The sequence below is a fragment of the Lithobates pipiens genome, unplaced genomic scaffold, assembly GCF_037356315.1.
Source record: "Lithobates pipiens isolate NorthernLeopardFrog02 unplaced genomic scaffold, aLitPip1_a1.2 Scaffold_23, whole genome shotgun sequence".
In the NCBI taxonomy this organism is placed as follows: domain Eukaryota; kingdom Metazoa; phylum Chordata; class Amphibia; order Anura; family Ranidae; genus Lithobates; species Lithobates pipiens.
Genome location: NW_027507785.1, coordinates 26688221 through 26701412, shown reverse-complemented (window position 1 = coordinate 26701412; position 13192 = coordinate 26688221). Strand labels below are relative to the sequence as shown.

The 13192-nt window shown below is 44.2% G+C and overlaps 1 protein-coding gene across 2 annotated transcripts in view; it reads left to right on the top strand.

The window, feature by feature from the left end:
* The window catches only part of GAB2 (GRB2 associated binding protein 2), a 287634-nt gene that overhangs the window by 255963 nt on the left and 18479 nt on the right, over nt 1–13192 (top strand). For both annotated transcript variants that reach the window (XM_077451378.1, XM_077451379.1), the window contains exons 4-6: nt 794–1359; nt 7856–7950; nt 12761–13049. In XM_077451378.1, coding sequence (XP_077307504.1) covers nt 794–1359; nt 7856–7950; nt 12761–13049 — 950 coding nt within the window. The remainder of the gene's footprint in view (nt 1–793; nt 1360–7855; nt 7951–12760; nt 13050–13192) is intronic.

Sequence of the window (13192 nt, the reverse complement as noted above, 5' to 3'; positions counted from 1 at the left end):
CCATCAGTGCAGCTTCATTATTACCTATCAGGGCAGCCTCATCAGTACACATCAGTGCTCATCAGTGCAGCCTCATTAGTACCCATCAGTGCAGCCTCATCAGTACACATTAGTGCCCATCAGTGCAGCCTCATCAGTGCCCATCAGTGCAGCCTCATTAGTACCCATCAGTGCAGCCCCATCAGTACCCATCAGTGCAGCTTCATCAGTGCCCATTAGTGCAGCCTCATTGGTACACATCAGTGCCGCCTCATCAGTGCAGCCTCATCAGTGCCCATCAGTGCAGCCTCATTGGTACACATCAGTGCCGCCTCAGTACCCATCGGTGCACCCTCATTAGTGCCCATCTGTGCAGCCTCTTCAGTACACATCAGTGAACAAGAAAAATTCCCAGTTTGCAAAATTTTATAACAGAAACTAAGAAAAACTTTTTTTTTTCCTAAATTTTGCGTTTGTTTAGCAGAAAATAAAAAAACCCAGTGGTGATCAAATATCACCAAAAAAAAGCTTTATCTGTTTAAAAAAAAAATGATAAAACTTCCATATGGGTAGAGTATAGCGTTGGATGATCGCGCATTTGTCATTGAAAGTGTGACAGCGCTGAAAGCTGAAAATTGGCCTGGGCAGGAAGGGGGTGAAGGTGCCCGCTATTGAAGTGGTTAAATGACAGTTTTTCTCTGTCCCTGAGCTCAGCTTTAAGGCCGGATTTGTTTTATCCATATGTGATGACATTATTTGATTACATTCTTGTATCTTAAGTCAATAACGGCATTATTGTGTTGTGTGTTTCCAGAAGTGCCAGCTTCTCCCAGGCCACCAGGTCCTCCTTTTTCATGCGTAGCGATACAGCAGTGCAGAAGTTGGCCCAGGGGTACGGACACTGCATGAACGGGGTCAGCGGTCAGGTCCACGGCTTCTATAGCCTGCCAAAGCCGAGGCGGCTCAGTTCTGAATTGAGGGACAGTGCCTACGACCTCCCGAGGAGCTTCGCCTCCGACACTCCCACCAAGTCCAGCCTTACCGGGCCGGAATCTGAAAACGAGGACGTTTACACCTACAAAACCCCGAGCAACGCTCTATGTAAAGAGTTTAGTGACCTTTCCACGGACTCGTGTGATCTTTCTGGGTCGCCGTTTTCCATTTATCAGATACCAAGGACTTTCACCTTGGACAAGAACCACAATGCTTTGTCATCCAATGACTTCCACAATGCTCCTCCTCCGAGGCCCCCCAAGCCGGGGCAGACAGAGACTCGCTGGGGAAGTCCTCAGCAGCATAACGGGGACAATATCGGTGTTGTTTCGGTCAACATTCCAAGGAGGAACACCTTACCAGCCATGGAGAACCGACGCCACCGAGGTAAGGACTGTGCTTATGTACGTTTTGGGTTGTTACCAATGGTGGGTAGAGTCAGCGGGCAAGCCCCTGTGCAAGACCAGTTTTTGAGGGCTTTCCATTTACTGGCTTGCCAATTACTTGTGCTTCCTCCTCTGCGAAAACATAAAAAACAATCAATTGCAACAAACTGTGTATAAACTACACAATAAGTGTATATAAAAAATTCCAATAGTATATGCAATCACCACCCAAGAAAGTGGTAGTCCCAAAACACCTTCAACTGATAAATCCTGAGTCCCAATGATACTCTCCAGGTCATGTATCCTTGCTTTGATGGGATTATGGATTCCCATGGTTCAGAGGGTATGTTGTTGTCCCAGTTGTTAGTTTCTAAAGAAGTTGCTCACAAACATAAAAACATATCATTGCGCAGTGTTGTATGATTAAATACGCCCCCACAACATTGCACACACCCAGCTTAGTGAAACTCAGAGGTTGACCTCACTGGCTCCTTCCGACGCGTTGTGTCACAGGTCACGTGACTTTCTCAAGGGAAAAAAAAAAGTGAGAACAGACCACCTAGGTCTCAGCTGGCCCAGCTGCACAGTCTGTACCTATAGTATGTGTGGCTATTACCTAGCATCTCCAACAGTTTATATATTTTGCTGAGTTTTTAACTCAGGGGTCTCCAAACTATCGTCCCAAGGGCCAAATCCGGGTTGCTACAGGACTGTTCCTGGTCAATGGCTAGAATCAGGTTCCCCCCCTCCGCTGTCTTTCTCCAAGTGAGCTGGTTGTTCTTTTTGACTGCCAGTGTCCCAGCAACCAATGACGTGCTTGCCCTTCCAGAAGGCCAAAACGACCTCTGTCCTCAGGTTTGGATGGGGACTCTGATGTAAGGGGGTGTTGATGAGGACCCTGATGTAAGGGAGACTCTGATGGGGATTCTGGTGTAAGGGGGGCTGAGATAAATACTGTGAGGGGGACCCTGATGTAAGGGGGACTCTGTTGGGGATTTCAGTGTAAGGAGGGCTCTGATGGGGGCTCTGATATAAGGGCGGCTGAGATAAATACTATGAGGGGGACCCTGATGTAAGGGGGACTCTGATGGGGATTCCAGTGTAAGGAGGGCTTTGATGGGGGCTCTGATGTAAGGGGATTTGGATGGTGATTATGATGTAAAAGAGCCCTGTTGTAATTGGAGTTCTGATAGGTACTCTGATGTAAGGAGGGACTCTAATGCAAAGGTGGGCTATGATAGGGACTCTGATGTAAGGGGTGCTGAGACAGGTACTCTAATGACACCTTGATTTAAGGGAGGCTCTGATGGGGATTTCTGGTGTAAGGAGGGCTCTGATGGTGACTCTGATGTAAGGGGCTCACATGGTGATTATGGTGTAAAGGAGCCCTGATGGGGGCCCTGTTGTAATTGGAGTTCTGATAGAAACTCTGATGTAGGGATGGGGAGTCCCCATCATAGCCCACCTTTACATTACAGTCCTCATTAGGGCCCTCTTACAACATGGTCTGTCTTAGGAGTCCCTCCTTACATCAGAGTCCCTATCAGAACTCCAATTACAACAGGGACCCCCATCAGGGCTTCTTTACATGCCTTAGAAGTCCCTGTGAGAGCAATCCCAACATGGGGGGCCTCCATCACGTCTCCTTTACTTCATGGTAATCATCAGAGCCTCCTTAAATCAGAGTCCACCTTAGGAGTTCCTCTTTATAGCAGAGTCTGCATCAGAACCCTCCTTAAATCAGGGTTGTCATCAGAGTCCCTGTCTCAGCCCCCCTTATGACAACCCTGATTTAAGGGAGACTATGATGGGGATTCCGGTATAAGGAAGGCTCTGATATAAAGGGGCTCGGATGTTGATTATGATGTAAAGGAGCCCTGATGGGGGCCCTGTTGTAATTGAAGTTCTGATAGAGACTCTGATGTAAGGAGGGACTCCTAAGACAGACCATGTTGTAAGGGGGGCCCTAAATGGCTATGATGGAGACTCCCCATTCCTACATCAGACTTTCTATCAGAACTCCAATTACAACAGGACCCCTATCAGGGCTCCTTTACACCATAATCACCATCCAAGCCCCCTTACATCAGAGTCACCATCAGAGCCCTCCTTACACCGGAATACCCAGCCGAGTCTCCCTTAAATCTGACAACCCTGATTTAAGGAAGGTTCTTATGGGGACTCTGAGTTAAGGAGGGTTCTGATGCAGACTCTGATATAAAGAGGAGCTCCTAAGGTAGACTCTGATGTAAGGAGGCTCTGATGGTGAATATGATGTGAAGGAGGGGCCCTGATGGATGCCCTGTTGTAATTGGGGCTCTGATGGGGACCCTTATGTAAAGTGTGGGCCCTGATGGAGACTCTGTTGTAAGAAGTGGGCCCTGGTGTGGACTCTGATGTAAGGAGGGACTTCCAAGGCAGACTCCGATGGAAGAGGGGGCTGATGGTGACTGTGATGTAAGGGGAGGCTCTGATGAGGATTCTGATGTATGGGGGGGCTATGACGGGGAACCTGGTGTGAGCGGGGGGGGGGTTCTGATAAGGACCCCGATGTAAGTGTTCAAATCTTTCCCTAAAGCCAACAAAATTTTAAGAAAAGTCCCTTCACTATATTGTCCCAGTGACTACAAACATCAGAACAGGAAGTGAGGGGAAATCTCCTCTGACTCTAACCAATAGCAAGCCTTGGCTCGGGTCACATTTTAAAGCTAAGATATTAGTGGAGATTTGGAGAGATGCTTCCTATGCATTGAGATTCTAATTTCTTACCAGGTCGCAACTGTATTTTTTGGGGGAAATTTCCCCCTCTAGTGGTGAGAGATGACACTGCATCCTTTTTCAATAAAAAAATTCTGACCTAAATGTCAGGATGACAACATTATCAGGTTTGTTTTCCGCACTGTCACAGAATCCAAGTATCACTAACCTCTTTATAAACAAATAGCAGCTGTATTTGCTTTGCTTAGATATCTGATTCATCTCGGCTTGATCTTTCCTCCCAGTGTTTTTTGTTTTTTTCCCTGCTCTTTTTTTTTAGTTTTTTTTGACAGGTGTTTTTTTTTTTAAGTATAAGGAAATGAATTGCGACCATATTTTGAAAACATAAAAAAAAAAAGTCTATTGAGATCTATTTGCAGACAGCTTTTGTCATTTTTTGAATCCTTTGGGTGTGTTTTTCTGCAAATCTTTTAGCAAGCCCAAAGGGTTGTATTTATGAAATAAATTGCTTAACTATTCTTCTGAGACATTGCATGCCCATTTGTTTTGTGTGAATGGGGGGCAAAACTGAACATTATTAGGCTATTTTCTCTTCAGGTCAGATGTTATTCATTCATTAGGAAAATAATTAATCTGGACACTATTGCATTTTGGCCACTAGATGGTGCTGATGATCACATAATATAAATACAGTACTTGTTTACTTGTTTGCTCCATCTTGTAATTGTTTGCTCCATCTAGTAGCCATAATACTCTATAAGTGTTTGTTTTACATCATCCTGCATGAGGAAAGGTAATGGTTGCTTCAAATTCCTATTTTTTTCAAATAAAATAATATATACAGTACTCGTATGTTGGGACCTAAAAGGATGAGCGCTGCATTGTTCCTGCTTGTTGACCTAGTGACAATCTCAGGTAAAATAAAGCTTGTAGAATATATAGTATATCCTGTAATACCATTGTTCATACACTATATTACCAAAAGTATTGTGACACCTGCCTTTACACACACATGACCTTTAATGGCATCCCAGTCTTAGTCAGTAGGGTTCAATATTGAGTTGGCCCGCCCTTTACAGCTATAACAGCTTCAACTCTTCTGGGAAGGCTGTCCGCGAGGTTTAGGAGTGTGTCTATGGGAACGTTTGACCATTCTTCCAGAAGTTTGGGGTTAAGGAACTTGACTGGCCTGCACAGCATAATAACTTCAACCCGATAGAACACCTTTGGGATGAATTAGAGAGGAGACTGCGAGCCAGGTCTTCTGGTTCCACATCAGTGCCTGACCTCACAAATGTGCTTCTGGAAGAATGGTCAAAAATACCCATAGACACACTCCTAAACCTTGTGGACGGCCTTCCCAGAAGAGTTGAAGCTGTTATAGCTGCAAAGGTTGGGCCAACTCAATAATGACCCCTACGGTCTAAAACTGGGGTGCCATTAAAGTTCATGTGTGTGTAAAGACAGGCGTCCCAATACTTTTGACAATATAGTGTATAAGACAATAAAGAATATTTGAAGGTGCAAGCTCGCTGAAGAAATTCGGGTTGAATGAGGTCCTAGGCCGCGTACACACGGGCGGACTGTTCGCCCAACCTTGTTCGTCAAACAGTTTGACAAACAGTCCGCTCAAAATTTGCATGAACGGACTTGACCACACACGATGAACGAACAGTCCGCTGAAACCGTGCGCGATGACGTGAACGGCACGTACGACGGGACTAGAAAACGACGTCCTATACACTGCAATGCAAACTTCGGCGTGTAAATCCTTTCTGAGTATGCGCGGAACTTAGTTTGACGAACAAGCCTACACACGAGGGGACTGTCCGCTCAAACCAAGTTTCAGCGGACAGTTTTACGGAAATTCCGAAAAACTTTGTTCGTCAGACTGTCCGCTGAAACTGTCCGCTGAAAGCCCACACACGAGCGGACTGTCCGCTGAAACACTGTTCAGCGGACAAAGTTGGGCGAACAGTCCGCGCGTGTGTACGCGGCCCTAGTTGTCCATACAACTGAATTGCAAATACCTTCAGTGATAATTACCAATGTTCTATTTATTTTTCCTTATCCTTTGAAGGTTTCCCTAAGTTAATCATCATCTATTGGACTCTCACGGTGTCCAGCTGACATCGTGTCTTGGCCTCTAGCGGTGTACATGTGACACAAATTACTTATTGGCCTCTGATGTGTGTCCATAGAACCTATGAACATTTCCACTCGTGACACATCATTTATTGGCCTCTGGTGGTCTCACTTGTCACTGACCTCTGGTGGAGACCATGTCAGACTTATTATTTACTGCCCTCTGGTGTAGTCAACATCACCAATTTAACTTATTGTCCTCTGGTGGTGTCCAAGTCATATTTATCACTAATTGGCCCCTGATGTAGTTCATGTCACAGCTATCATTTATTGACCTCTGGTATAGTCAGTGTCACACCTATTACTTGTTGACCTCTGGTTCTGTTCAAGTTACATTTATCACTTATTGACCTTTGGGGTGTAGTCAATGTCACACTTATCACTTATTCACCTCTGGTGTAGTCCATGTCTAATATTTATTAACCTCTGGTGTAGTCAATGTCACTACTATAAATTATTGACCTCTATTGTAGTCCAAATCACAGCTTTCACTTATTCACCTTTGGTGGTGTTCAAGTCATACTTATTACTTATTGACCTCTGGTGGAATCCATGTCAAACTTATCTTTTACTAACCTTTGGGGTGTAGTCAATATCACACTTATCGCTTATTGACCTCTGGTGGAGTCCATGTCAGACTTATTGATTGACCTCTGGTGTAGTCAATGTCACCACTACAACTTATTGACCTCTGGTGGTGTCCAAGTCATACTTATCAGTTACTGACCTCTGGTGTAGTCCATGTAACATCTATCACTTAATGACCCTGGTACTGTCCAAGTCAAACTTATCACTTATGGACCTTTGGTGTGGTCAATGTCACACTTATTACTTATTGGCCTCTGGTGATGTCCAAATTACACTTATCACTTATGCTGGCCATACATTGTACAACTTTCTTGTACAGTTGTCCTTTCGATTTACCAAAACCATATAATATGCGGTCAAATCAAAACCCTTTCAATTTATATGCAATCAGGCAGGACCTTGCACTATATAGTTGAAGGTAAATCTAACTAAACTGTATAATGTATGGCCAGCCTTAGTGACCTCTGGTGGTGTCCAAGTCATACTTATCACCTATTGACCTCTGGTGGTGTCCAAGTCATACTTATCACCTATTGACCTCTGGTGGTGTCCAAGTCATACTTATCACCTATGGACCTCTGGTGGTGTCCAAGTCATACTTATCACCTATGGACCTCTGGTGGTGTCCAAGTCATACTTATCACCTATTGACCTCTGGTGGTGTCCAAGTCATACTTATCACCTATGGACCTCTGGTGGTGTCCAAGTCATACTTATCACCTATGGACCTCTGGTGGTGTCCAAGTCATACTTATCACCTATTGACCTCTGGTGGTGTCCAAGTCATATTTACAACTTATTGACCTCTGGTGGTGCCACCTATTGATTACCCGGCATTGTCCATCACACACTTATCAGTTATTGACTTCTTATAGTTCCCCTGTTACACTTATCACTAGTTGACCTCTGGTGACGCTCATGTTTCTTTTATCACTTTCTGGCCCCTGATAATGTCCATGGGAAATGTATTACTTGTTGCCCTCATGCAGTGTCCACAAGAAGGCTTATCCTTATTATTAAAGCAATCAATGTGATTATTTCTCCAGCATCTTCTTGCGAAGCCTACGACTATCCTCATCTGGGAGACTTAAGCGCGGAGCAGTCTGTGGAGTCCATCAATGATGGCTTCAACTCTTATCTGGTGAGTCCTCTGCTGTATATCCTCAGGAAACTGCTAATCTGCTAGTCTACCAGAAAACCTAATTTACCGTTAAATTGACAAAAAGCATAACCTATTAGATTTTGAAAACATCAGACAGCACATGTTGACTCAGGTCCCATGGTGGGTTTCGATTTCCGGGAGTCAGAAACTTATAACTGGTGCTTCAAATCAGCATGGGAAGAACCCAGGAGGTGATTTCATTGAAGTACTAAGTACAAATTGAGAGACTTCAGGAAACGTTCCCGTGGAAAATGCATGTGCTGTAAGTAGAAAACCACTCTGGACTGGTGAAAAAACCAATAGGTTGTTGGGTATCAAAGATATGAAAATAGTGGGGGCTGGGAGCCTCTCTCAGGAAATGCATCACCCAAGGATAGGCATTGGTAGTGTACTCTTAGGGCTGCAACTTTTTTTATACAGCAGGAACGCTGTTTCATCTGGAGTAACTTGAGTGAGTATAAAAAGGTATAAAAGTAGAAAAAAAACCTGTGACAGATGACCCTCTCTCTTGATGGCTGCATTGCACCCACAACACACTCCGCAAGTACAGACAGCATTCATTTACCTCATATTGAAGCGTGACCGCTCTACAAAGTGTGATATCAACAGCCCTAAAGAAGGGGGAGGCTGTTCCCCCAAAATGTGTTGGCTTCATCTGCACCTTTGTCTTCTCAATAAAAATCCAAATGAAACCATTGAGAGAGGATCATCTGTCACTGGGTGCTCTTTTATACTCACTTAAATATGGAAAATGTAAGGAACTCTGTCCACGACTCCAGTCACTTTGGCCCACATGCTTACAACAGTCATCCATCCCTAGTCTGCTAAGAAAGTAGAGCCCATGCCAACTCTGTTGGCAGTTCAGTATATATCAGGTGACTCAAGTGTGTATATTTACACAATTATCTTTTAGAAAACCTTTCATAATAAATGGACAGCATTAAAATGAACATAAAAATACAGCTATCAGCCTTCTCTTCTGATGCCCCCAACCATTGTTGAAGGACTCCATTACCCAACATGCATGCTTGTTCCACGGTAGAGCAATACCTCGGGCACCACTTTTTTTGGAATAAATACACTTTTTTGAATTAAAAAATAAGATAACAGTAAAGTAAGCACATTTTTTTTTTATGTTGTGAAAGATAATGTTACGCTGAGTAAATTGATACCCAACATGTCACGCTTCAAAATTGCGACTGCTCGTGGAATGGCGACTAGCTTTTACCCTTAAAAATCTCCATAGGCGACGTTTAAAAAATTCTACAGGTTGCATGTTTTGAGTTACAGAGGAGGTCTAGGGCTAGAATTATTGCTCTCGCTCTACCGATCGCGGCGATACCTCACATGTGTGGTTCGAACACCGTTTTCATACGTGGGAGATACTCACATATGCATTGGCTTCTGCATGTGAGCTCGGCAGGACAGGGCGCGTTTAAAAAAAAAAAATCTTATTTATTTGACCATTTATTTTTTATTTTTACACTGTTTTTTTAAAACAAAAAAATGCGTCACTTTTATTCCTATTACAAGGAATGTAAACATTCCTTGTAATAGAAAAAAAAAGCATGACAGGACCTCTTAAATATGAGATCTGAGGTCAAAAAGACCTCAGATCTCAGGTTTACACTAAAATGCAACTGCCCTGCCATGGTATGGAGACGGGTGGGGGCCATCTTCCCCTCACTCGTCTCCATACCCAGCCAGCAGAAGGATCCGATCGCCTCCGCCGCTGTGTTTTGCTGCATGATAGTGTCAGGTAGCAGTCTTCAGGATCACCCCACCAGAAAGTGAGAAAGCGGGGATCCTGTTGCAGATGTAGCAGGTAGGGATCAAGCCAAAGCATGGTCAGTAACAAGCTAAAGGTCCATAACAATTGGTTGCAAGTTGGGATCAGGCAGAAGCGTAGTCGAGGAACAAGCCAAATGTTGATAACAAATGGTTGCAGGTTGAGATCAAGCGGAAGCATAGTTGAAGAATAAGCCAAAGGTTGATAAAAAATGGTATTGAAGATGAGGACAGCTGCAGGTATTCAAAGGACCGAGATATCAGCTGGAGAGAGCATATTAATCTGGCAAAAAGGAAGTGCAAAGGCATGACTTAAAGTGGGGTACCCCCTAAAAAAAAAAATTAAAAGTCAGCAGCTACAAATACTGCAGCTGCTGGCTTTTAATAATCGGACACTTACCTGCCCCAGGGTCCAGCGATGCGGGGGAACGAAGCCCCCCCCTCGCTCCCCGCTCCGCTCGCGGCGCCGTCATGCATACTGTGGGCACCCGGCTGTGGCTTCACAGCCGGGCACCCACTGCGCATGCGCGAGCGGCGCAGGGCGCCGTGATACGCCGTACAGTCACCTGGGACACATGACAGGTCCCAGGTGAATGTGCGGCGCGAGGGGAAGTGATGTCACCAGCCCGGGCAATGAAGAAGGCAGATTACGAGGGACCCCCTAGCAACTGGTATTTAGAGGTGAGTAAAAAATTTTTTTTTTGCCAATTATTTTTTTTTATTTTTTTTACTAATTTTAAGCAGCTTTTAATTTTTTGGTGGCAACACCACTTTAAATAGAAAGTCCATGGGATAAGCAAAGGGTTCAAGGTTCAGAAGAAAGAGGTAAGGTAAGATTAACCTAAGAAATCAGATCGGGAGCTGTCCAGCAGCTCAGGGGGCTCAGCGAGAAGATTTTCTGCCAGACGCAGCAAAATGTTGCAGGTTGAGAACCTGGTCCTGACAACAAAATGATAACATATGTTGAACCAGGAACATCACATTTCACAATTCCATTCCCAATAAATAGGGCAGGTTCCTACACTAAACATGTCATATAAAGAACAAATGGGAGATAACTAGGAGCCAATACTGGTTATTTTCCAATCCCTTTTGGACCAGAATCTGAGAAAATCTAGGGACTAGATGAAAAGCATATGAATGTTTTACACAAAATTACCCAGTAGTCGTTTCCTATTATGTCCTATTTCTTCTTTATACAGTGCCTTGCGAAAGTATTCGGCCCCCTTGAACTTTTCAACCTTTTGCCACATTTCCGGCTTCAAACATAAAGATATAAAATTTTTATTTTTTGTGAAGAATCACCAACAAGTGGGACACAATTGTGAAGTGGAACGAAATCTATTGGATTTTTGAAACTTTTTTAACGAATAAAAAAATGAAAAGTGGGGCGTGCAAAATTATTCGGCCCCCTTGCGTTAATACTTTGTAGAGCCACCTTTTGCTGCGATTACAGCTGCAAGTCGCTTGGGGTATGTCTCTATCAGTTTTGCACATGGAGAGACTGAAATTCTTGCCCATTCTTCCTTGCAAAACAGCTCGAGCTCAGTGAGGTTGGATGGAGAGCGTTTGTGAACTGCAGTTTTCAGCTCTTTCCACAGATTCTCGATTGGATTCAGGTCTGGACTTTGACTTGGCCATTCTAACACCTGGATACATTTATTTGTGAACCATTCCTTTGTAGATTTTGCTGTATGTTTGGGATCATTGTCTTGTTGGAAGATAAATCTCCGTCCCAGTTTCAGGTCTTTTGCAGACTCCAACAGGTTTTCATCCAGAATGGTCCTGTATTTGGCTGCATCCATCTTCCCCTCAATTTTAACCATCTTCCCTGTCCCTGCTGAAGAAAAGCAGGCCCAAACCATGATGCTGCCACCACCATGTTTGACAGTGGGGATGGTGTGTTGAGGGTGATGAGCTGTGTTGCTTTTACGCCAAACATATCGTTTTGCATTGGTGGGCAAAAAGTTGGATTTTGGTTTCATCTGACCAGAGCCCCTTCTTCCACATGTTTGGTGTGTCTCCCAGGTGGCTTGTGGCAAACTTTAGACGAGAGTTTTTATGGATATCTTTGAGAAATGGCTTTCTTCTTGCCACTCTTCCATAAAGGCCAGATTTGTGCAGTGTACGACTGATTGTTGTCCTATGGACAGACTCTCCCACCTCAGCTGTAGTTCTCTGCAGTTCATCCAGAGTGATCATGGGCCTCTTGGCTGCATCTCTGATCAGTCTTCTCCTTGTCTGAGCTGAAAGTTTAGAGGGACGGCCAGGTCTTGGTAGATTTGCAGTGGTCTGATACTCCTTCCATTTCAAAATGATCGCTTGCACAGTGCTCCTTGGGGTGTTTAAAGCTTGGGAAATCTTTTTGTATCCAAATCCGGCTTTAAACTTCTCCACAACAGTATTACGGACCTGCCTGGTGTGTTCCTTGGTCTTCATGATGCTCTCTGCGCTTTCAACAGTACCCTGAGACTATCACAGAGCAGGTGCATTTATACAGAGACTTGATTACAGACAGGTGGATTCTATTTATCACCATCAGTCATTTAGGACAACATTGGATCATTCAGAGATCCTCGCTGAACTTCTGGAGTGAGTTTGCTGCACTGAAAGTAAAGGGGCCGAATAATTTTGCACGCACCACTTTTCAGTTTTTTTATTTGCTAAAAAAGTTTAAATTATCCAATAGATTTCGTTCCACTTCACAATTGTGTCCCACTTGTTGGTGATTCTTCACAAAAAATTAAAATTTTATATCTTTATGTTTGAAGCCTGAAATGTGGCAAAAGGTTGAAAAGTTCAAGGGGGCCGAATACTTTCGCAAGGCACTGTATAACTTGTAAAGACTTCAACAAACATATTTTCATTAATAGTTGTCTCTACAAAGTTCTCTGCATATTTTTGCATGAAGGATACATATCAAATAATGTAGTGTTATTCGTGTAATTATTTAGATGCTTGTAGTTTTTGGTTCCATGACTTTGCCGGTATTTACCCGCAGCAAACAAAGTCCTCCTTGACCCGCTCGGAAAGTGCAGATTCTGAAGACAACTACGTGCCCATGAACCCCGGCTCCTCCTCTCACGTCAACTCTGAGAAGCTGAATGACAACGCACACAGTGTTTATATCCCCATGAGCCCCGGGCCACACCACTTCGACTTACTGGGATTTTCCTCCGCCACACTTCCTGCCCGCAAAGGAAGTACCGCCTCTCTGTGTCAGAGACCGACTCGAGTCAGCGAAATCCAGCCGCCTCCAGTAAACCGGAACCTCAAGCCCGATAGGAAAGGTGAGGCTCATTAGGCGAATACAAATCACAGACAGGGCTATTCAGTACATAGATGGCAGGATGTACCAAGTGTTGGATGGGCAGCCCTGGAAACTCATGAACAAGCACTTGGCTTTGTTCCCTACCCACACATGTGTAGTTCT